Source organism: Maniola jurtina, chromosome 9 (genome assembly GCF_905333055.1).
Source record: "Maniola jurtina chromosome 9, ilManJurt1.1, whole genome shotgun sequence".
Classification (NCBI taxonomy): domain Eukaryota; kingdom Metazoa; phylum Arthropoda; class Insecta; order Lepidoptera; family Nymphalidae; genus Maniola; species Maniola jurtina.
In genome coordinates this window covers 3658665-3681701 of record NC_060037.1, presented here as the reverse complement: position 1 = coordinate 3681701, position 23037 = coordinate 3658665, and the positions used below count along the sequence as shown (strand labels likewise).

General features: G+C 39.6%; 4 protein-coding genes across 10 annotated transcripts in view; 2 read left to right on the top strand and 2 right to left on the bottom strand.

Moving 5' to 3' along the window:
- The first annotated feature begins 101 nt into the window (after positions 1-101).
- LOC123868196 (tRNA (cytosine(38)-C(5))-methyltransferase) lies at positions 102-2192 on the top strand. Its single transcript, XM_045910612.1, has 3 exons — positions 102-318; positions 564-1042; positions 1718-2192. The coding sequence occupies exons 1-3, from the start codon at positions 261-263 to the stop codon at positions 2174-2176; spliced, it is 996 nt and encodes a 331-aa protein (XP_045766568.1). The 5' UTR covers positions 102-260; the 3' UTR covers positions 2177-2192.
- Positions 2193-2372: 180 nt separating this feature from the next.
- On the bottom strand, positions 2373-4263 carry LOC123868203 (protein JTB). Its single transcript, XM_045910619.1, has 4 exons — positions 3957-4263; positions 3221-3372; positions 2925-3018; positions 2373-2586 (listed from the first exon to the last, which is right to left on the bottom strand). The coding sequence occupies exons 1-4, from the start codon at positions 4010-4012 to the stop codon at positions 2421-2423; spliced, it is 468 nt and encodes a 155-aa protein (XP_045766575.1). The 5' UTR covers positions 4013-4263; the 3' UTR covers positions 2373-2420.
- A 559-nt stretch (positions 4264-4822) lies between these two features.
- On the bottom strand, positions 4823-8500 carry LOC123868459. Its single transcript, XM_045911000.1, has one exon. It carries the CDS (start codon positions 8498-8500, stop codon positions 4823-4825), a length of 3678 nt encoding a protein of 1225 aa, XP_045766956.1.
- Positions 8501-11718: 3218 nt separating this feature from the next.
- Positions 11719-23037, top strand: part of LOC123868185 (maternal protein tudor-like) — a 22527-nt gene continuing 11208 nt past the window's right edge. For 3 of the 7 annotated variants that reach the window (XM_045910591.1, XM_045910586.1, XM_045910585.1), the window contains exons 1-6: positions 11721-13854; positions 13945-14142; positions 15204-15379; positions 18960-19049; positions 20282-20419; positions 22284-22451. In XM_045910591.1, the coding sequence (XP_045766547.1) occupies positions 11953-13854; positions 13945-14142; positions 15204-15379; positions 18960-19049; positions 20282-20419; positions 22284-22451 (2672 nt within the window). In that variant the 5' untranslated portion in view covers positions 11721-11952. Of the gene's footprint in view, positions 13855-13944; positions 14143-15203; positions 15380-18959; positions 19050-20281; positions 20420-22283; positions 22452-23037 lie in introns of all 7 variants that reach the window. The other 4 variants (XM_045910587.1, XM_045910589.1, XM_045910590.1 and 1 more) reach the window with 3 other exon arrangements.

Genomic DNA, 23037 nt, shown 5'->3' with positions numbered 1-23037 from the left:
CTAGCTCTTTTGAGACCTAGGATTGCCTATGTTACCAAAGAGTATGTGCACCGAAGTATGTGCAAATGTTTTGACATGACATGACAATGTGAATGAGGCGGCACTGACGCATGTACCTATAGTGCGACAAGATTTTTTGAGAGTGAAAGTTACAAAAGTTCTGGATCCACTTAAAAATCCTCCCTACTGCTCCAATAAATAAAAATTCGTCAGTAACGAGGTGATCAGCAAAACAATCTATTCATTTAAATTATTCAATAATGCACAGAATACTAGAACTTTATAGTGGAATAGGTGGCATGCACTGTGCATGGAAAGGTACCTATTTTAATGGCACATTTATTTTATATCTTAAAAAATGAGTTTGCCCATATTTTGCAATAGTTTCAAAATCTTTACTGTATATAAAAATCTTCATCTTTATTATAAATCTTGTGTTATAAGTTGTTTTATGACAAACAAATACAACCATCTGTTACTTCACTGTATGATCATAACTTACTATCAATAGAATACACAGTAACTACCTAAGTAAATTTTTTTGAAAATAGATTTTTTTCCAGAGTCACAATTGGATGGGGAAATAGTATTAGCCATTGATATTAACACTGTAGCAAATGAAGTTTATACTTACAACTTTCCTGAAACTTGTCTTTCAAACAGAAATATTCAGTCGTTGACTGCTAAGGAAATTGAAAAACTTAATGTTAACTCTGTGCTTATGTCTCCACCCTGCCAACCATTTACTAGAAATGGTAAATACTTGGATGAAAATGATCCTAGGACCAATTCATTTATTTATCTGATTCAATTATTGTCTGAGCTAAATAATATTGAATATATTTTAATGGAAAATGTCAAGGGTTTTGAACGTTCGACAGTAAGGAATTTATTTATTGACTCATTAAAGGCTAATGGATTTAGTTATCAGGAGTTCCTTCTCTGTCCGTCTAAAGTTGGAGTTCCCAATTCCAGATTAAGATATTATTGTATTGCTAGAAGAAGCATTTCAGGATGGCATTTTAAAAGGAAAGAAGAAATTGTAAGTAACATTTTAACAATGGTATGGGAAAGGTCAATGATTTTTGTTTTTTTTTTATTTTATTATAAGTTAGCCTTTTCTCCGATCTCACCTGACGGTAAGTGATGATACAGTCTAAGATAGATATCTATAGAGCCTCGATAACTCAACGGTTGAGGAGCAGACTGAATTCTGATAAGTTGGCAGTTCAAACCCCACCCGTTGCACTATTGTGTACTCACTCCTGGCACAAGCTTTATGCTTAATTGGAGGGGAAAGGGGAGCATTAGTCATGATTAGCATGGCTAATATTATAAAGATGGATGCTGGCTAACTTGGAAGTGGAATGGCAGTTTTATTTAAAACCTGCCTTAACGATTTCTACACAGAATCAAACTGGAATACTGAATCGCTTGGTGGCATGACTTTGCAGATAGGGTAGTAAGTAGCCATGGCCGAAGCCTTCCACTAGACCAGACCAGAGACAATTTAGAAACCATAAATTCAAAAAAGTCCCTGCTGGGAATCAATCTGGGGGCCTTCCACTTTTAAGACCAAAGAAATCACAACTGTACTAGGAAGATCATCAAGTGTGGATAAAAATAGAATAATTAAGTACCAAAAATTCTAAGTAGAAATAATTAATCTAAGTAGAAATAATTAATCTAATTAAAAATTAACCCTATCAACTTTCAGATCACAAGTCTCCCTCATGATTATGGTCTTCCAAATACTCTAGAAGATATTCTACAAACAGATGTACAGGATATGTACTTATTAAATGACAAATTGTTAAAGAGAGCAAATGTATTAGATATTTGCTATAAGCATTCCAGAAGGTCTTGTTGCTTTACCAAGGCTTATACACATTATGCAGAAGGTACAGGATCAGTCTATACAGAAGCAAATGAGCAGCAGGTTGAAAAATGCTATAAAATGGCAAACACATTTGACGTAAGCAGTAAACACTTTATCGAGACATTAAAAGAATTGAAACTGAGATTTTTCACACCCTGTGAAGTTCTTAGACTAATGAGTTTTCCTCAAAATTATAAGTTTCCTTCAAATGTAACAACAAAGCAATGTTATAGGTTATTAGGCAACAGTGTTAATGTTAAAGTCATAAGTGAACTTTTGAAGATACTTTTTGACTAATTAAATAATACTTTTAGTATTCTGTGTTTAATATTCTACTGCAGAATAAAAGATCCCTCATTCTACTGCAGAATAAAAGATACCTTCCTCATCAAAGGGCGAGCATGTACACATGTCAACAAATCAGATGATTGATGCAGGAATGCATAGGTAATGAACAGACAGACAAACATTATTTTTTATATTTAAGGCAATAATTTTATTATTTATTTATATAATATATCATAGTAATACATCGATTAAATTAAATAGCTCCATTACTAAGCACCTTTTGTGCTCTCTTTTTTGCTCTAAAATTGAGTACTCTAGTTCTAAGCATTACAGCTAATGCAGATACCAGGCCTATAACAAAAGACCAAATTGTAAACTTCCAGTAAGCTCTTTCCTCTAAATATGCTACTCTATCACAGCTGTAACAAAAACAAAACTGCATTATATAGTCCTTACACAAGTGTAAATTAAAAATTTATAACACCCCTGACAAGTGAAGGCTAGTAACTAGAAAAGAGCTGATAACTTTCAAACGGCTGTACCGATTTTCTTGGATTATAGCTAAGGACACTTTCGAACAAGCCACCTTTCAAACAAAAAAAAACTAAATTAAAATCGGTTCATTAGTTAAGGAGCTACAATGCCACAGACAGATACACACATCAAACTTATAATGGACCCAATGGTTACTTGGACCAAAATATCTAACAGTTCTTAATATAAAAACTTTTTACCTAATGCATTATAATATAATTACCTTCTTGTTACTGTTTCACCATTTTTACATTTTAATATTTCTTTGAAGCTTGTATGAATGCATACTCCAATACTCTTACTCCTAATTTCAAAATCTGAAACATATTATTTTAGTAATGATGATTGATAAAAATCCATGAAATCATACTGGTATCTACACAAACACCCTATCTCTCTAGATTTCCAAGATAAAGAGCACAAATTTCTTTTAAAGACAGTTCTGCTTGGTAAAAAGAGATGTTCTTAAGGTTTTCAATCCAGCAGGCTGTAGGTCTCAAGGGTAGAATAAAATATTACCTGAGCAAGGATGGCATTCACTTATTACAGTATATGGTTGGTGGATCCAACAAGTTGAGTTGTTTTCGGTGGGAAACATTTTATTCCTTCTCTGGCTACCAGACAGAGTATCAGCGAGATGTGACTCTAGTATTAGAACAACTATGGTCAACCTGAAACATTCAATAAGTACTATACACCTGAAAACATCTCCTTTTTCTATAAGACTAGCCAACACATGCACAACAGACGGAAACGTTTAAGTGCGGAAACCAGTCCAGAGAGAAGAAGAAGACTAGCCATGTCCTACATGCAACTCATGCGACCTACTGTATATTGATGCTAATTGCTAATATACCAGAAATCACAAGTGTTAACAACAACTATGTTCACTCTTTTCAGGGTTCCGTACCCTGCCCTTCGGTGCCAATGCAACCCTATTACTAAGCCTCCGCTGTCCGTCTGTCTGTCAGCTGGCTATACCTCGTGAACCGTAGAAAGAGTTGAAATTTTCACTGAATCTGTATTTCTATGGCTGCTATGACAACTAACAAATATTAAAAAATTGCAGCCATGTAAAAAAAATGAACTTGTGTAGTGTGTTCTGGTAAAATGGTACGGAACCCTTCGTGTGCGAGTCCCATGTATATCGAAGGAAATAACAATTCTTAAGCGAATCCGACTCTCACTTGACCGATTTTTAAATATGGCAAAGATAATATTAGGTATAATTTTTTATACCTAATGAAATACTTACACTCCCATTAATACAGTTCCGAGTAACATACATCGTTTCGAGCAAGTTTCAATCATTTTCGATGGTGAAGTGTGGGTTACACTAAGATGTACTAAGAAAATTCACCATGAAAACAATTTGTGACATGCATCTAGGTATCATATCACAGGTCGTAACGGCCGGCGAACAATTAAGTACAAAACAAGCAAAGAAATAGTTGATTATTTATTCAATCAAGAATTACACTTTACAGGCGATTTTTTTAATCGCAGACCTAGAAACCAAAATGAAATGAAAATGACTGACACAGAGTACCATAGTGTTTACATACTCTTTGCAGAGTAAGTACATTGAATAGGTTTTTTTTTTTTCTTCTCTGGTCTGGCTTTACACTGATTAGCCAATGTCAAGTGTGTAGTTATTTACAAGTTAGGAAAACTATATGTATAAGTATGGACTTCGTCTGTGCTGGCGCCCGCCGACATACACGCGGCGCCCCATTATCTAGCGCTTCTCAGTCAGTTCCTCGGTCAGTTCCACCACCAATAAACACCAGCGGGACACAAAAACCGGCCACTTCTAACAAAAAAACACTCCAAAAAGTCACAACACGCGCGCCAACAAACGCCACCACGGACAAAGTCCCATTGAATAGGTATACGGATGACTAATTGATGACTTGACAAGTGATAAGACAACCAATGACCACAGACCCGTAATCCGGAGATAGACAACCATTAGGTAAGTAGGTGTGGCATAATAAAACGAGAAACCAAGAAAAATATTGGTTTTATTTAACTGAAACGTTGACTCATTTGACAGTAGTTAGATGACAGTTGTCTATGGAGGTACAGCGCGGAGGTCGCATCACCTCATTCTCCCCCGGTTCAGTTTTCACTCTCACTCCCATCAACCACAAAGTCCGCCAGGTAGGTGGGTAATTTTCGCGCCCTATTAGATTTCCTGGGAAGTCCAGTCCGAAGAACTGGCGAGGACGTTGACGGCTCTTCTACACGAGGCGACGACGAAGGAGCGATATTTTCAGGTGGAGGTGTGGAGTTGTTTTCAGATGGAAACGTGAGGCTATCGTCTTCGGAGGCCGTTTCAAAGTTATCATCTCTACTATCATCAGTAGAACTGGGGAAAGGAGCCAATTGACGGTTTGATACCGTTGAGGTTTCTCCATTATCCCGTCTTATGAGAGAGTAGTAGGGATTGGTCTCTAGAAGCTCGGCTTCCTCGACAAGAGGGTCCGTTTTTGAAGAGCGGATGTTCTTCTTAACGAGGATCGGTCCCGGCGTGAGCCAAGATGGCAGTGAATCTCCGTTCGGGGATCTTCTAGGGTATGTGAAAAGTTTTTCGTGCGGAGTAGCGTTCGTTGCCGTACATAGGAGAGAGCGGACACAATGCAATGCGTCCTTCAGTACTACTTCCCAATTTTCAACCGATAATCCCTTTGACCGAAGGCTGAGTTGAATAGTTCGCCAGAGCGTTCCGTTAAGTCGTTCCACTTGGCCATTACCCTGGGGGTTATAGGGCGTCGTTCTGGACGAGGCTATGTTTGACTGCCGTAGAAATGATTTGAACTCTTCGGACATGAATGACGACCCTCTATCACTATGAATGTAGAGAGGTTGGCCAAATGTCAGAAAAAGATCTTTCAGGCAAGTAATGACGGTGGCTGAGGTCATATCCTTACATGCGTAAGCAAAAGGAAACCGACTGTACTCATCAATAATCGTAAGTATGTACTTGTTGGCTGTTTCAGAAGGCAGTGGTCCTTTAAAATCTATGTTGATCCGTTCAAACGGCGACGTAGCTTTTATCAATTGACCCTTGACCTTAAAAAACCTCGGTTTTATTTCGGCGCAGGTAGGGCACGAAGCGGTCATCTCCTTGACATCATTAGCTGAGTAGGGCAAGTTTTTAGATCTTACCCAGTGATACATTCTAGTTACTCCCGGGTGGCAGAGTGCGTTATGTAGTTCTTTCAACTTGTTTATATTCATGTAGGCGCATACGCGAGATAGAGCGTCCGCAGCAGCGTTTTCAGTGCCTGGTCTGTAAACTATATCGTATTTGAAGCAAGACAGTTCTAATCGCCAACGTTGAATCTTCTCATTTTTTATTTTACTGTTATGATTTTGATTGAACATGAAGGCTACCGATTGTTGGTCTGTTATAAGAAGAAAATGTCTACCAATCAGGTAGTGTCTCCATTTCTTTAGGCTCTCTACTATCGCACAAGCCTCTTTTTCGATTGAGGATTGTTTGCATTCCGAGTTATTCAATGTCCGAGAGAAAAAAGCAACTGGTCTTCCATGTTGCGTCAGCGTAGCCCCTAGCGCGAATTCCGAAGCGTCTGTTTCGACTGTAAACATTTCATTGTCGTTAATGGCTACTAGAGCGACTGCCTTAATATCTTGCTTGAGTTCTTCAAAGCACTTGAGCGCATCAGGTGGCAACGGGAAAGTAGTCACGCATGTAAGTGGCTTTATTTTTTCGGAGAAACGCGCGATCCATTTAGCGTAATGAGCAAGCATCCCTAGGACTCGTTTTAGTTCACTAGTTTTAGTTGGAGCGGGAAGCTCTAGAAGAGGTTTTAGTCTTTCCGGGTCAGGACTGATTGTGTTATTTTCAACAGTATATCCAAGCAAGTTGATTTTAGTCTTATTGAAAACACTCTTCTGTTCGTTTAGAGTTAAATGAAATTTATTAGCGGCGTCCAAAAAGCGTTTTAGATTGTGGTCATGATCCCTTTGATCTTTGCCGCAGACGGTTACATCATCTAAGTAGGCAAACGTTCCTTCTAATTTCTCTTCTGTTATGATGAAGTCCAGAGTTCGTTGAAAAGCTGCAACGCCATTAGTCACGCCAAATGGAATGCGTGTAAACTGGTACAATTTGCCGCAAGCTTCGAAAGCTGTATATATCTTTTCATTTTCTAAGATGGGTACTTGATGATATGCGCTCTTTAAGTCGATTTGACTGAACACTTTAAATCTTGATACGTTGCTCACGACTGATTCTATGCTTGGCAAGGGGAAGGCATCCAGTTCGGTGAATTTGTTTATTGTCATGGAGTAATCAATGACAAGTCGTTTTCGATGAACTCCTCCTCCCGCTACGAGGACTTGAGCTCTCCAGGGGGAAATGCTTGTTTCAACGACCCCGTCTTCAAGTAATTTAGACACTTCTTCTTTTATGAAGTCCTCATCTTCCTTGCTGTAGCGCCGGCTTCTCACCACGATCGGTCGAATGTTTGGCGACAGATTTGTAAATACGGAGGCTGGTGGCACCGAAGCTTGTAACACGTTGCATATCTCTAAAGGTTCGCCAGGCCCACCAAGATTGAAATGAATGCTCGAGTGATGTTTGAGCAAGTCATGGCCGATGATGACGTCGGCACAGAGGTTGTCGACAACTAGAAGAGGTGTTTGTTTATAAGTATGCTTATTCATCGTAATAGTAGCAAAGCAGACACCTTCAACAAAGGAAACTTGATTGAGAGAAGCGAGATTGACTGTCTGCTGGCAGGGTTTTTTGCGTAATTTCATTATGCGAGCAACTTTACCATTAATAAAGCTGACCGAACTTCCTGTATCGACGAGAGCATCAGCCTTGTATTCGTTGACCATGATTGGAATTGTTGCACTCCTAAGGCTCGAAGGAGAGGCAGCAGAAATAGCTCCACTGTAGAATTGGTCGTTGTTAGGGGTTGTAGGATCTTCAACTGTCGTGGAGTTCAAGTTAAAATTGCCCGATCTACAGACGCTTGCGAAGTGTCCTTTCTTTGAGCACTTTTTGCAAGTGGCTTTGTTGGCTGGACATCTGAACCTTGGATGAAGACTCCCGCCGCAAAAGAAGCAGGGTTTAGCCGGAGGTGGCGTGTTCGGGGCGGCTTGAAAAGTTCGTGACGATAGAGCCGCCACTAGATTTTCGGATTCCTTTACCCGTGAAATACCTTGCGATATGGCGGTAAGTTGTGAAGAGCTAATACCAATAGTAACTGCATCCTTCTCTGCCGTTTCCAGAGCTACGGCTTGATTAAGTGCTTCTGAGAGAGTGAGTTTAGAGTTTTCTAGTAACCGCTCGCGAATCCTTCGTGATAGTAAGCCGGATATGAGAGCACTACGAACTGCTTGGTCTTCATGCTCTTGGGCTGTGACGTCTTCGAATTTACAATCTTTCGCAGAAAGTCGGAGAGCTCTAACATAGTCAGAGATCGTTTCGTCGGCTCGTTGCTTGCGATTGAAGAGAATGTGTCGAGCTAGAATAGTATTTTTCGGTTTGACATAGATGTCTTCTAGAACTTTCATCGAATCTTTATAAGTGGAGCATGTTTTGATATGCTTATAAATCGATGCCGATAAGTGGTTAACTAGGATCTTACGCTTAAGGGAGTCCGGTACATCTTCGGTAATCTCTTCTGCTAAGAAGCTTTCGAATGTCGATTTCCAATGTAGCCATTTTGTATCGGAGTCCGCGACATCAGGCTCGATGTCAAACTTATCGGGTCGCAGATATCTTAACAGCGAAGGCTTGCCTAGTTTTTCGTCAGTCATTCTCAGTTAAATAAATTGTGGCATAATAAAACGAGAAACCAAGAAAAATATTGGTTTTATTTAACTGAAACGTTGACTCATTTGACAGTAGTTAGATGACAGTTGTCTATGGAGGTACAGCGCGGAGGTCGCATCACCTCAGTAGGTACTTCAACTCCTTCAACCCACTTCAACCATCTTCAACTCACAGCTCTTCAACTTCAAACCATAGACGTAATTATTACCACAGACCTAGTACCTATATAAGTGACTAGCTGACGCCCGCAGCTTCGCCCGCGTGGATTGGTCAGATCCCCTGCAGCATCAGGATTGAGGAGTTGGAATCCAAATTTTTTATGAAACAATGTCGCAAAGTTCCTCTATCGATTAAAAAAAATTACGCAAATCGGTTCAGAAATCTCAGAGATTTCGGTGTACATAGGTAGAAAAACACAACTCCCTTTTTGAAAGTCGGTTAAAAAAGTAGCCTATGTCAATCCTCAATCCCCTGGTCAATCCTCTACTTGTCTGTGAAAATCCCGTCAAAATCAGTTCAGCCGTTCCAAAGAGTAGCCTTTTCAAACAGACAGACAGACAGACAAAAATTTTAAAAACGTGTGATTCAGTTAAGGTATCGTTCAAATAACCCTATGAGCTTAATATGAGGTAGTTATTTCGAAATTACAGACAGACACTCCAATTTTATTTATTAGTATAGATAAGTGATGGCTAAAATTGAAGGTGATTACCATAGATTAGTGATTACCGTCTCCTGGAGATACCATTAAAAAACCGGGACTTTGTCTGTGGTGGCGTTTGTTGGCGCGCGTGTTGTGACTTTTTGGAGTATTTTTTTTTGTTAAAAGTGGCCGGTTTTTGTGTCCCGCTGGTGTTTATTGGTGGTGGAACTGACCGAGGAACTGACTGAGAAGCGCTCTAAGGGGGCGCCGCGTGTATGTCGGCGGGCGCCTGCACAGACGAAGTCCATACTTATACATATAGTTTTCCTAACTTTTGTAAATAACTACACACTTGACATTGGCTAATCAGTGTAAAGCCAGACCAGAGAAGAAAAAAAAAAATTAAAAAACCGCGCCACTCACTCTATCACAATTACGTGGTATGGAAATGAGCAAGAAATGAGTTATTTGGCCAAAACGAGTGTTGGAGTGGGCTTTGTGGCGTTCGTACGCTAAAACTATTGATGCTACAAAAAAGGTGACTACATAAATTGTAGGAAATTGTCTAGTTTTGTTACATAGCCATTCGAATAATGAGTCGGAAAAAAGTTATCGTCAAAAACTGTTTTTGGACGCCATTTTTCGAAGATGGCGGCGCGAGTGGCAAAGATACGAGGTGGCAAAATGAAAATTCGGAAAGAGCACATCGAAATCTATAAAACTACTAATTTGTATAACTCCCGGAAAACTTTCCTGATAAGCCTCTTTTTGAGCACGAAATGACAGGGCTAGTATCAAAAATCAAATCATAGAGATATATTTTATGATCCCGTAAAAGACTAGAATCCAGAGCCATAAAGCCTGTCGAAAAAAAAAACGAAATATATGTATACTCCTCAGAACAAATACCCAGTGTGACCATTTTTAGCAGATTTCTGCCATTTGGGCAGATTCGGCTCCTAAATTTTAACACGCAAACGCTAACGCTTTAAAAAAGTGGCAGATTTCAAGGAAACCTTTTTTACTAAGATCTAAATTGAAAACTCAGAGATCTTCTCTTTCCGCTATAATAACAAAGTGCGCCACGAAAATAAACAAGAAATTGGCCCAAGTAATTAAAAAAAAGCTGGCCAAGTGCGAGTCAGACTCGAGTACCGAGGGTTCCGTACTTAGGTATTTTGTCCAACATTTTGCACGATAAATCAAAAACTATTAGTCATGCCTAAAAATAAATTAAAATCTGTTTTAGAATACAGGTAAAGTCATTTCATATGATATCCCACTTGGTATCTGTACCTAACTACATTCTAAAATAAATTTTTATTTATTTTTATGTATAAGAGTTTTTGATTTAACGTGCAAAATGTTGGACAAAATATAAAATGTTCCAAATATGGACCGACATGCGGTAAAGGGCTAAAAATCTCAAATGTGGTATAATGCTCTTTCTGGAAAAGGGTAACTAACATAAGATTTAGGACCCATCACTTTACATTAGATAGGTATCAGTTACTATTATGTACACAAAAACTCAATCGCATGCGCAACTCTTATAATTAAAAGTTTTTCATGGTTTCTTCATAGAAGGCTGTCTTCATTATACACGGTGAAAATTTAGTGGTTTTAGAGGTTGGTGAACTACCCTTAAGCAATACTATCAACTACAAAAATTGTTTTTTTTTGGAAAACTAAGCACTTTAATTATTTGATAAAAAAAAATATTTCGACACAAACTCGAATCTGTGAGAAACATTAGTAGTAGGCGGCGAATACACATGTGCGTGGCGCTCTCGGTACAAGTGCCCGCACCGCTCCGAGTGCAAGCGCCCGCGCCACTCCGAGACAAAGCGATCCTACTACTACTGGTTCGCGAATTTTCCTAAACAATAATTTCTCGATTCAATTTTTTTTATTTTAATACTAGGGTTAATATGAATGGTCGAAATGGATACTACTGCTTGAGGCATTTCTCTTCGCCACGGCTCTCGAACCACTAAATTTTCACCGTGTATAGTTACTAAGAAAAATAACAAGTGTAAATTAAAAATTTATAACACCCCCGACTAAGTATCTGAGTTTTCCAAAACATCATTTTCAACAAATAAATAATTATGTATCAAGGCAACGTCCATCTTGACAGCTTGACATATTTTGTCAATTGACATAATATTATGAACCTAACGGTTATGTAACCTTCTTTTCTACAAGAAAACTAGAAAAGAGCTGATAACTCTTAAACGGCTGCACCAATTTTTTTGGATTATAGCTAAGAACACTCTCGATCAAGCCACCTTTCAAACAAAAAAAAGTAAATTAAAATCGGTTCATTCGTTTAGGCGCTACGATGCCACAGACAGATACACAGATACACAGATACACAGATACACAGACACACAGATACACAGATACACAGATACACAGATACAAACTTATAACACCCCTCTTTTTGGGTCGGGGGTTAAAAATGTTATTTTTTAGGAAATATAGTAACTTTCGATTCAAAGGCCCTGGCAACACTGCCTATGTAAAAGTCAAAAATAAAAATTGCAAAGATGCAAAGAAATGTATACCTAGCACAAGGCGCAAACCACCAGATTCGTGGTCTGTGGCCTGTGCAAAACACCAAAAAGCAAACCGCCATGTTCGCTACGCTAAATACGTAAACGGAAAAGAAAGTGTTTTTTTTTTCTGATCATAAGTGTTTTCGTTCAATGTTTTAAACGGAATTAGCTTTTTCTTAAGTGTTATGTTTTGTAATTACTTTTGTTCTAAAAATTGATACAAAGTATTACCATGGCTCAGCCTACAGATTCTCAACGATCTTTTCGGCTTTATGTGACCCATGTGGACGGTGAGGGACCCTTTCTAAAAATAAGTGGGCAGCTCGATCAGCAATCTTCTCTAATGGTCGAAAGCCTATTCGATATAGCCCGTGAAAACTTAGAAAAGGGTATCGGAGCGGTGCCCGCGGCAGCTATCCGCGAAGGTATAATCTGTGCCGCCAAATACAAAGATGGTACATACTACAGAGCAAAAATTATAAACACTACGAATCTCGCTACCGGCTTAGTCGGTGTGCACTTTATCGATTTTGGCAATAAAGATATTATTTCATTAAGTACTATACGGTACTTGGAGACCTATGATCCCATGTTATCTCATTTGCGCGGACAAGCCACTGATTATTATTTGTCAAGTGTTATGGCTTTTGGGGGGAGGTGGGGCGAGCCCTTGATACTTAAACTGCAAAGTCTTCTGTGCTATTCCGAATACACTGTAACTGTCGACGCTCAGTTACCAAACTCTACCTTTATATCCATTCAATTTAAAGGAACCGACCTGTCAACTCATTTAATCACTAACAAAATTGGAGCTCAAATGAAGGTGTCCGACCAGGAATCAAAGATGGTGGAAATGATTGAGAAACAGCAAAGCAACTGGTCTCCAAACTTGTTGCCTCCTGGTCCACCACGCTTAATGGATCATGTACCTTTTTTAATGAATCAGAACTTCCCCAATCCTGCATCAGCCATGCGCTTGAATCAGAATGTGGCTTTGCAATATAACAGCACCTCTGCTCAAGGAGTGAGCCAAAGATTGGTAGTGAACAGGTCATCAAGGACTATGACGAAACTTAGAGCGCCAGAGCGTCCGCTGCAACACACTCCGGCCAGTGTGGCTCCTCTGCTTGCCACCCCGCCCCTGTCTGACATCCCTCCGACAATGCCCGCAGTGAACAAGCCAGTCTCACCAAAGAAATCTTTAACATACAAGAGTAGACTCCTCGAAGTGAATTCACAGCACCAGGTCTTTGTTTCATTTGCTGAAGATGGCCCTGAACTGTTTGCTGTCCAACTCACAAGCGAAACAGCAAAGTTTCAGGCAATGATGGATGACATCAATAGGAGACCACACAGCAGTCTTGCTGAGCCACCTATGATCGGAACAGTTTGCCTTGGCCGAATGAGAGGTGATAGAATCATTTGTAGAGCAATAGTCATGAATCTATCTGGAACCAATTGCAAACTATTTTTTGTAGACTTTGGGGACACTGAAATGGTGTCATACTATGATATATTTGATATACCTGAAGAGTTTGTTAAGCCCCATATATATGCAATGCGTTTCTGTCTGTCTGGTGTTAAGAAGTTTAAGAAGAGTGCACAACTCAACCAGACTTTTAAGCAATTGGTTGGTGGGCAAGTGTTGATGTTACGTGTCGTCCCACCTGAGGGGCCTCCCTTGATTCAGTATGGTGAACTATTCATAGACAATAAGAATGTTTTTGACTTGCTACTTGCCAATATGAATGATACACTTCAATTCAAGTGGATGGATATGCTTCCATTGGGCAGCAGGCAATCTGTACTGGTGTCATATGTTGATAGTTGCATAAAGTTCTACGTGCAACTGTCTGATAAGATTGATGATTTGAACGCTGTGATGGATGCTGTTAAAAGTCACTGTGAGAGCAGTTTGCCCCCTGGGGAGCTACCTGTGGGGGCAGTGTGCTGCGCCAGGTTCCCTGATGATGATAACTGGTACAGAGCAATAGTGAGGGAGACAAAAGGCAATAAAGTGGTTGTTGCATATGTCGACTATGGTAATGAGCAGGAAGTGAACGTGAAAGATTTAAGGACCATTACACCAGATTTGATACAACTACCTGCACAAGCCATGAAATGTGCTTTAAAGGTAAATTTTTAATACTTTACACTTAATATATGTATTATGTAAACCTCTTCAATATCACCCGTAACACATCATGTTTTACTTCAAAAACAGGGTTTTGAAAACAGACCTGTCGAGACGAAGACATCAAACCAACTGGAAATGATAGCTTTGGAAAAGACTTTAATGGCGCATGTAGTGGGTGTGCTATCTAATGACACTATGATAGTGACCTTGGTTGATGACACAGACAACCCACCCCTGGACGTGGCCAGAAAGATGAACCAACTCTCACAACCGAGGAGTGTGGAGGTAAGTTGTTTTTATATCTCTTTTTTATTTCATACTAGCTGATGCCCATGACTTCGTCCGCGTGGATTTAGGTTTTCCGAAATCCGAATATACACTACTTTACTAAATAAGGGTATTAATAATTTCCTAATGCTTAAGCCTATCATAAATAATATTTTATTCTAAAAAACCAGCCAAGTGCGAGTCAGACTCGTCGCGCACTGAGTGTTCCGAGTGTTCCGTACTCAGGTATTTTTTCCCACATTTTGCACGATAAATCAAAAACTATTTTGCATAAAGCCCTTTCATATGATACCCCACTTGGTATAGTTATCTTACTTTGAAAATTGAAACACATTTTAATTTTTTTTTTAATTCGCGATTTTTAGATTTATTCCTATATTTGTGCTATAAGACCTACCTACCTGCCAAATTTCATGATTCTAGGTTAACGGGAAGAACCCTATAGGTTTCTTGACAGACAGACAGACAGACAACAAAGTGATCCTATAAGGGTTCTGTTTTTCCTTTTGAGGTACGGAACCCTAAAAATAGTAACACCTACATTTATTAGATCAGGTTGTCCTCCTTGGATATAGGCCTCTAGAATCGTCTATTTCTCCCTGTCAAGCGCCAATCTGCGCCATCCTTTTGGCAGGTCATAATCTCATCTTCTCTTTGGCCGTCCTTTTCATCTGTTCCTGTCTCTGGGGTACCAGGATGCAACCCCTTTGGTCAATTTCTCCCTGGGAGCACTAACCACATGGCCAGTTGATTTAAGGCCGATTCACACCAACTGCGTACACGTGACACGTGCGTACTGACGCGCGTAAACCCCTAACACACAGGGTTACGCATACATCCACGCTTTACGCAAGCGGTGTGCCATGTTTCATACAGTTCCGTACATTACAACGCAATGGTACGCGCTACGTCTACGCTTACGCAGCCTGTGAAAACGAGCTATTAGGCTTTATTTGTTAAACCTGCCCTTTGAATAACCCCATGTTGAAATCTAGTAGGAACACTGGCTCAGAATGTCAAAGACATTAATCGAATGCTGTTGTTTCTTGCTTTATAAGGCAAAAACCACAACAGCACCTTGGAAAGGAGCACCAGAAGCTGTCAGTTCACCAGAAGGCAGTGTCCCAGACGACAGCCGCAAGAAAAGCTTCCGGCGGGAAAAGAGTTTCAAAGAAGACAAGAGATCCAGGGATGGCGAGGACTTCGGACAAAGAGGTGGCAGTTTCCGGGGCAGGTAAGAAGACTAGCTAAGATTCTATACGTACATTTGGAACTGCCAAAAGTGCCAAAAGTTTGATTCTTTATTGACGGTCTCCCTGGTGCAGCACTGAGCAATATGGTCTTATAAGTGGGAGAACCCAGGTTTCCAACTGAACTGTTATTCAAGGAATCACAACTACTGACACACACACACACAAACACACACACACACACACACACACACACACACACACACACACACACACACACACACACACACACACACACACACACACACACACACACACACACACACACACACACACACACACACACACACACACACACACACACACACACACACACACACACACACACACACACACACACACACACACACACACACACACACACACACACACACACACACACACACACACACACACACACACACACACACACACACACACACACACACACACACACACACACACACACACACACACACACACACACACACACACACACACACACACACACACACACACACACACACACACACACACACACACACACACACACACACACACACACACACACACACACACACACACACACACACACACACACACACACACACACACACACACACACACACACACACACACACACACACACACACACACACACACACACACACACACACACACACACACACACACACACACACACACACACACACACACACACACACACACACACACACACACACACACACACACACACACACACACACACACACACACACACACACACACACACACACACACACACACACACACACACACACACACACACACACACACACACACACACACACACACACACACACACACACACACACACACACACACACACACACACACACACACACACACACACACACACACACACACACATCAACCTTTACATAACAATTTATATTTGTATTTTTAACTTATAATCAGATTTATTTCAATTAATTATAAACATTGTATGGGAAGGCACTGGCCCCTATAATACGGGCTGTCCTAGTTTAGGGGCCAGGACTCCATGAAATGCGTGTATCTAAATTTGTGAAATAAATTTTCATTTCATTTCATTTCGATTCCCGACGGCAACAATTTTTAATTTCTAAATAATGGTCTCTGGTTTGTTGGGAGGCTATGGCCATAACTAGTTAGCACTCTACCAGCAAAGCCGGGCCGCCAAGCGATTTAGCGTTCCTGTATGATGCCGTGTAGAAACCGATAAGAGGTAGAAGTTTAATTAAAAAAACCGGCCAAGTTCGAGTCGGACTCGCGCACCGAGGGTTCCGTACTCGGGTATTTTTTTCAACATTTTGCATGATAAATCAAAAACAAATGCATAAAAATAAATAAAAATCTGTTTTAGAATGTACAGGTGATCCCTTTCATATGATACCCCACTTGGTATAGTTATCTTACTTTGAAAATTTAATCGCATTTTTTTTTAAATGATGTAACCACAAGTTCATGGTTTTCAGATTTATTCCTTTACGTGTGCTATAAGACCTACCTAACTGCCTTTCATGATTCTAGAATCTAGATCAACGGGGAGTACCCTATAGGTTTTCTTGACATACACGACAGACGGACGGGCAGACAGACAGACAACAAAGTGATCCTATAAGGATTCCGTTTTACCTTTTGAGGTACGGAACCCTAAAAACATTCGAAATTCAATTGGAAAACATAGTTTCATTTTTGCTAATGGCTAACGCCTACTGAGATTTTCGTCTGTGTCATGTATGGGATATGTATGGGATTACGTAACGGAGAGGCTTATACTCACTTCTTTCCGTGGATAGAGCAGTGTTTCGTAATTTGTGAATCAGCCCGTAACTTCTGGATAGGATTATAGGTCGACTCGATTGTTGCCTAGTAGACGCATCGATATTCTATTAAGTCATTTGTTTGTGGATTACAAATGTATGTGTATCACACTTCAAACTATCACACTTCACACTTCACACTAATCACACTAATATAATAAAGGCGAAAGTTTGTGTGTTTGTGTGTATGTGTGTGTGTATGTTTGTTACTCCTTCACGCATAAACCAATGGACGGATTTGGCTGAAATTCGGAATGGAGATAGATAATATCCTGGATTAACACATAGGCTACTTTTTATCCCGAAAAATCAAAGAGTTCCCACGGGATTTCGAAAAAGCTAAATACACGCGGATGAAGTCGCGGGCGTCAGCTAGTACTTCCTAATTTTATTACACTTCCTAAAGAGCAGCATCTGATGTGGACTCCTTTTCACTAGTCCCGAGGTCTTTTCAGCAATTACTTTACGTATATTTCTCCTGTGTGCATAAAGAACACTTTAAATCAATGTCGACTCCCACTTGACAAGATTTCTTCATTCCGTATTTAAAGTAGCGGTTTTGCTCATCTAAAGCTATTAAAAGCAGACATTGTAGTGTATAATGCGTCATGAATATTCAGTTATAGTGATGAATCTCGATCAAAAGAGCGAAACATGGAACTGAATGCGTTTCGGTTAACTTTTTCTCTGTGATGTTAGCAAAAAATGATAATAGTACCCTGAGTCATGGTCAATGTGGCCTTCGTTCTCGGTTCTTGAACTCGTTGCAAAGAAAAATTATATTTTCAGTCGTACCAAGACTTTGCGCATTCAACATGCACAGATACTGGTATAGGTAAATATTGTGTGAAAATATCCTGTTTCCTTTCGATTTTCCCGCCCTTGGTTATGTGTTGTTCAGTTTCGTGGTTTTCTCGTGCTAAATCAGTTAGACGTGTTCGTTTCCAATGGATATTTTTAGCGGTAGATATAGGTTTGCGTGCGCGTATATTGAAATGAATATCTTGTGTTTTTATTTCAACTTTATCTTTTCGAAACTTTAAATGAATTCGATAGGTGTGTACTTTCGTTAATTTAGGTGCTAAAATATACATAATTTGTGGATGAAACTTTAAATTGTATATATAACAATATAATGTGGATTATAAAAACTATGTATACTGTAATTTCATGTTAATCTTCTACTGAAGAGCTTTGAATGAGATGGATTTTAGGGATGGTTTATTTGACACCGGGTTCGTGCTCAACGACGCGACTTCGCGCGTCGCTGGTCGAATATTTTGACATTGTATGAAGTAGGTACTCGCAATTCATGCTTTACTGTGCCTAGTCCGTGCCCAGCATATCGGAATTTCTCAGCCAGGGCATGGTCTACTCGTGCGCTGCGTCTTAAATCTTACCTAAACATCACGATCAAGCCATCGCCGGCTCACTACTGAGAACGGGTCTCCTCAGAGTTTAGCCATAATCTATACCACGCTGCCCAAGTGGGGATTGCCAGACTCCACACACCTTTGAAAACATTATGGAGAACTTTCAGGCATGCAGGTTTCCTCGTGATGTTTTTCTTCACGGTTAAAGCAAGTGATATTTAAGTAATATTTTTAGACGGGACGACCGACGTCTTAATGGCTATCACCGCTTTTCTAAGCTAATTGTCGAAACAATAATAAATTACAGTGCATAGCTATGTGTTTTGAAGTGACTTTTTTGTCTGTAGAGATCAAAAGGAAAACTTCGAAAGGTCAGCGCCGGCCCGCCACAGTGAAAAGTATGGCGCCAAGCCCGAGCGCGGCGAACGATACGAAAGGTGAGAGTTATAATTACTACTATCGTTACTTGACTAGATTACTGGGTTAAGTACAGCTTAGAGAAACAAAAGTAAAAGGCTGGAACACATTTCGACAGTAAGTTTGAATTACAAATTAGATTATAATTCTTTGCAAATTATAAGGCTCACTGTAAAGACAAATCCATACTATCCATACTTATTAAATACTAATATTACAAATGCGAAAGTGTGTCTGGCTGTCTGTCTGCTAGCTTTTCACGGCCCAACAGTTTAACCGATTTTGATGACACACAACACAATTTTAATTTCGGAAAAAGCTTGTCCAGTGAAAAATCGAGCAGGCGCCCTGTTTCTCTCTCGCCATCCTCTCACTTTCTCTTTCCACCTTCTCTATCTCTCCTTCTCTTCCTTTTTTTTCAGGTACATTGAAAAAGTATATTAATTTTATTTTGACTAATTGATAGTTCACTAATTTTATTTCAGTATCAGTATGGCCATTGATTTACATATTATTTGTGAATTTGGACAAATCACGTGCATTCATTCAGACCTTATGATTCTCTGGCCTTTCACAGAGAGACGAACGAATTCTAATTCACCTAAGTAGTCTACTTTTCTTTAAATAAACAAGTGTAAATTAAAAATTTATAACACCCCCGACGATCCAAAGTATTTGAGTTTTCCAAAACATCATTTTCAAATAAATAATTATGTATTTAGGCAACGTCCATCTTGACAGCTTGACATTTGGCAATTGACATAATATTAAGAACCTAACGGTTATCTAACCTTCTTTTCAACAAGAAAACTAGAAAAGAGCTGATAACTCTTAAACGGCTGAACCAATTTTTTTGGATTATAGCTAAGAACACTCTCGATCAAGCCACCTTTCAAACAAAAAAAACTAAATTAAAATCGGTTCATTCGTTTAGGCGCTACGATGCCACAGACAGATACACAGATACACAGACACACAGATACACAGATACACACGTCAAACTTATAACACCCCTCTTTTTGGGTCGGGGGTTAAAAATAGCGAGCAAACGAGCAAGTGGGTCACCTGATGTTAAGTGATTACCGCCGCCGATGAACATTTGCAGCACTAGAGGTACCGCCGATGCGTTGCCGGCCTTTCGGGAATTTATTGTCCGCTTCTTGAATAACCCCATGTTGTGTGAATACTTGGGTGTATTCGTAAAGACCTCGCTTCGCTTCGTCTACATATGAATGTACTCGTTTTGTTTCAGACGCGGGCCGCCCAAGCATCAGGAGAACCACACGGCCGTTTCTCCGGGTGGAGACGACGAGTGGGAGGAGTCGCCCGCGCCCGTCGCAGACCCGCCGACCAGGGACTTCCGACCCCCAAGGGACAACCCTAGGGACAGGTGACTACATGAATCTATATCTACCCGGATTGTTTCGTAATACCTACTTGAAGCAGAACCTTCCCACTTGGATTTCCAAGCGAGAGCGAGAGATCGCACCCTACTCGGGTCTGATCTCTCGCTCTAATTTGTTAGTCTAAATGGGATAGTTGTTAGTAAGTGAGACGGCCGTGCTGCCAAGTGATTTAGCCTTCCGGTACGATGCCGTGTACAAACCAAAGGAGTATGGGTTTAATGAAAACTGCCATACCCCTTGCAGGTTAGCCCGCTTCCATCTTAGACTGCATCACCACTTACCATCAGATGAGATTGCAGTCAACAGCATCAGATGAGGTTGGGCTAACTTGTATCTGAATGAAAAAAAGGATAGCAATAAGATTTGCTTCAAATAAGTATTGGAAGTGAACTCTCCAATACTTCTAGTTCATGGGTGACTACTTTGGGTTTTACCTAACGGAGGGCTTACGCGAGTCGATTTCCGTTGTGGGACTGTTTGCTAGCCAACTTCCTACGACCCCATTTACACAGTTGACTGAAATTTCAAGCTACTAGCTCATTTTATTCGAAAATGATGAGCAGAGCAGGTCTCCATCGTGCTGGTTGCGAAATAATTGGAAAAGAAGGAGAAACAGAAAAAACATGGATGGATTGCCGCAACGCATATAAGAGCTTTTGCCAGGTTTTTAAAACTGTATTTTTGCAAAAAAAAAAAAAACACGTCGATTCGTTGTTCCGTGATTGACGAACAAACCAACAAAATAGAATATGGGTAGTGATTATGCGTCAGTCAGTTTAAGTGGGTTGACTATGATACCTAATTAATGTCAGATAATTAATTCATTTATGTTCCAAGTCATGCATATCTGTAATAACTTTCATTAGGAAATTTCCAGCTAAAAATAGCACTAGATAAAGAACTCTTAAATCATATCATATCAAATGTGATTTAAAGTGAGTGCATTATTTCAGTGCGAAACTCATGCGTTCAGATAATTGGTACTGAATAAAACAGCTACACGTATCACGCATTATATTATGTTCTATTTATAGGGTTCCGTACCTCATAAGGAAAAACGGAACCCTTATAGGATCACTTTGTTGTCTGTCTGTCGTGTCTGTAAAGAAACCTATAGGGTACTTCCCGTTGACCTAGAATCATGAAATTTGGCAGGTAGGTAGGTCTTGTATGCACAAGTAAAGGAAAAAACCGAAAAACATGAATTTGTAGTTACATCACAAAACAAATTAAAGCGTGTTCACGAACAAATAATTAATAAGTACCTATTTTCAATTTTCAAAGTAAGTATACCAAGTTGAATATCATATGAAAGAGCTTTACCTGTACATTCTATAATAGTTTTTGATTTATCGTGCAAAATGTCGGAAAAAATACCCGAGTACGGAACACTCGGTGCGCGAGTCTGAATCACAATTGGCGAGTTTCTTCCACTTTATTAATGCCAATCGAGACAATTCTCTCCTCGCTAGAAAACGATATCTACAGCGAAATCGATTTCGTTCGAGTCAATCGAAAGTTTTGTACCTGTTATTTTTATTGTTTTAATATTTAGATTCTCTTTTATTGATTGAAGATGTGACAATAGAACTTATGTCTGACTTATTTATTACTAAACGATTTCCGTCACTTCGTCCGCGTGGATTTAGGTTTTTATAAATCCCGTGGGAATTCTGATTTTCCGGGATAAAAAGTAGCCTATGTCCTTCCCTGGGATGCAAGCTATTTCTGTACCTTTCGGGTGGTGTTTTTATAATGTATTTTGATGCGATCTTATTATAGAGTACAAACCCTTAAAACGAGATCATCTTTTATTTACTGTAGAAAATAAAAAAAATGTATCAACAGAAGACCTAGAGGGGACCATCAAGACAAAAAGGGGGCATGGAAGAAAGAAGCGGGCGGGGTCGGCAAACGACTTAGACAGGCTGCTGAGGCGGCGTCCTTAGATGCCCAAAAGCACTCGCATACCGGTCCCCAGCATAAGGGCGCATCCATACAGGACCGGTTGAAACGGTACAGAGTGTAGTGTGACGCTTCCACGACCATGCTTCCACGTAATCTTGTACAGAGCACTTATAAACGTTATGTCTAGTTGTAAATTTTCAAACAAATAGCGATTACGTTTTTCTTTCCCGTAAATGTAGTCCAATTTTCATAATTTTTAGAAATGTACATACTATGCTATAACAGAACTATGCTCCTACGTTTTAATTTTAAAGAAATATTGCTTATAAGTCTTACTTGCACTTACTAATCTAAATATACATATTTTTGACCTAAAATCTCTTTTAGTATTTTTTTCTAAACTAAAATGTTAAAAAAATAAAACGTACGAGCCTGGATTAGGGTGTACTGAATATAATTGTCAAAAATTTTTAATTTTGTAAATATTTATTTGGTAAAAACGTTTTGAAATATTGTTTAGGGAAAAATTTGGAAAAATTTACAACTAAACTATCCTCTTAACACGCTAAATGACACAGACCCTAATATTTGCACTCCTGCTACCTTTGTTGAAGAATGTCTAGATCTGAACTAAGCCATACCATAGTCACATACATTTTGTGTTCGTATTACGTTATATGACAAATGTTTGTGT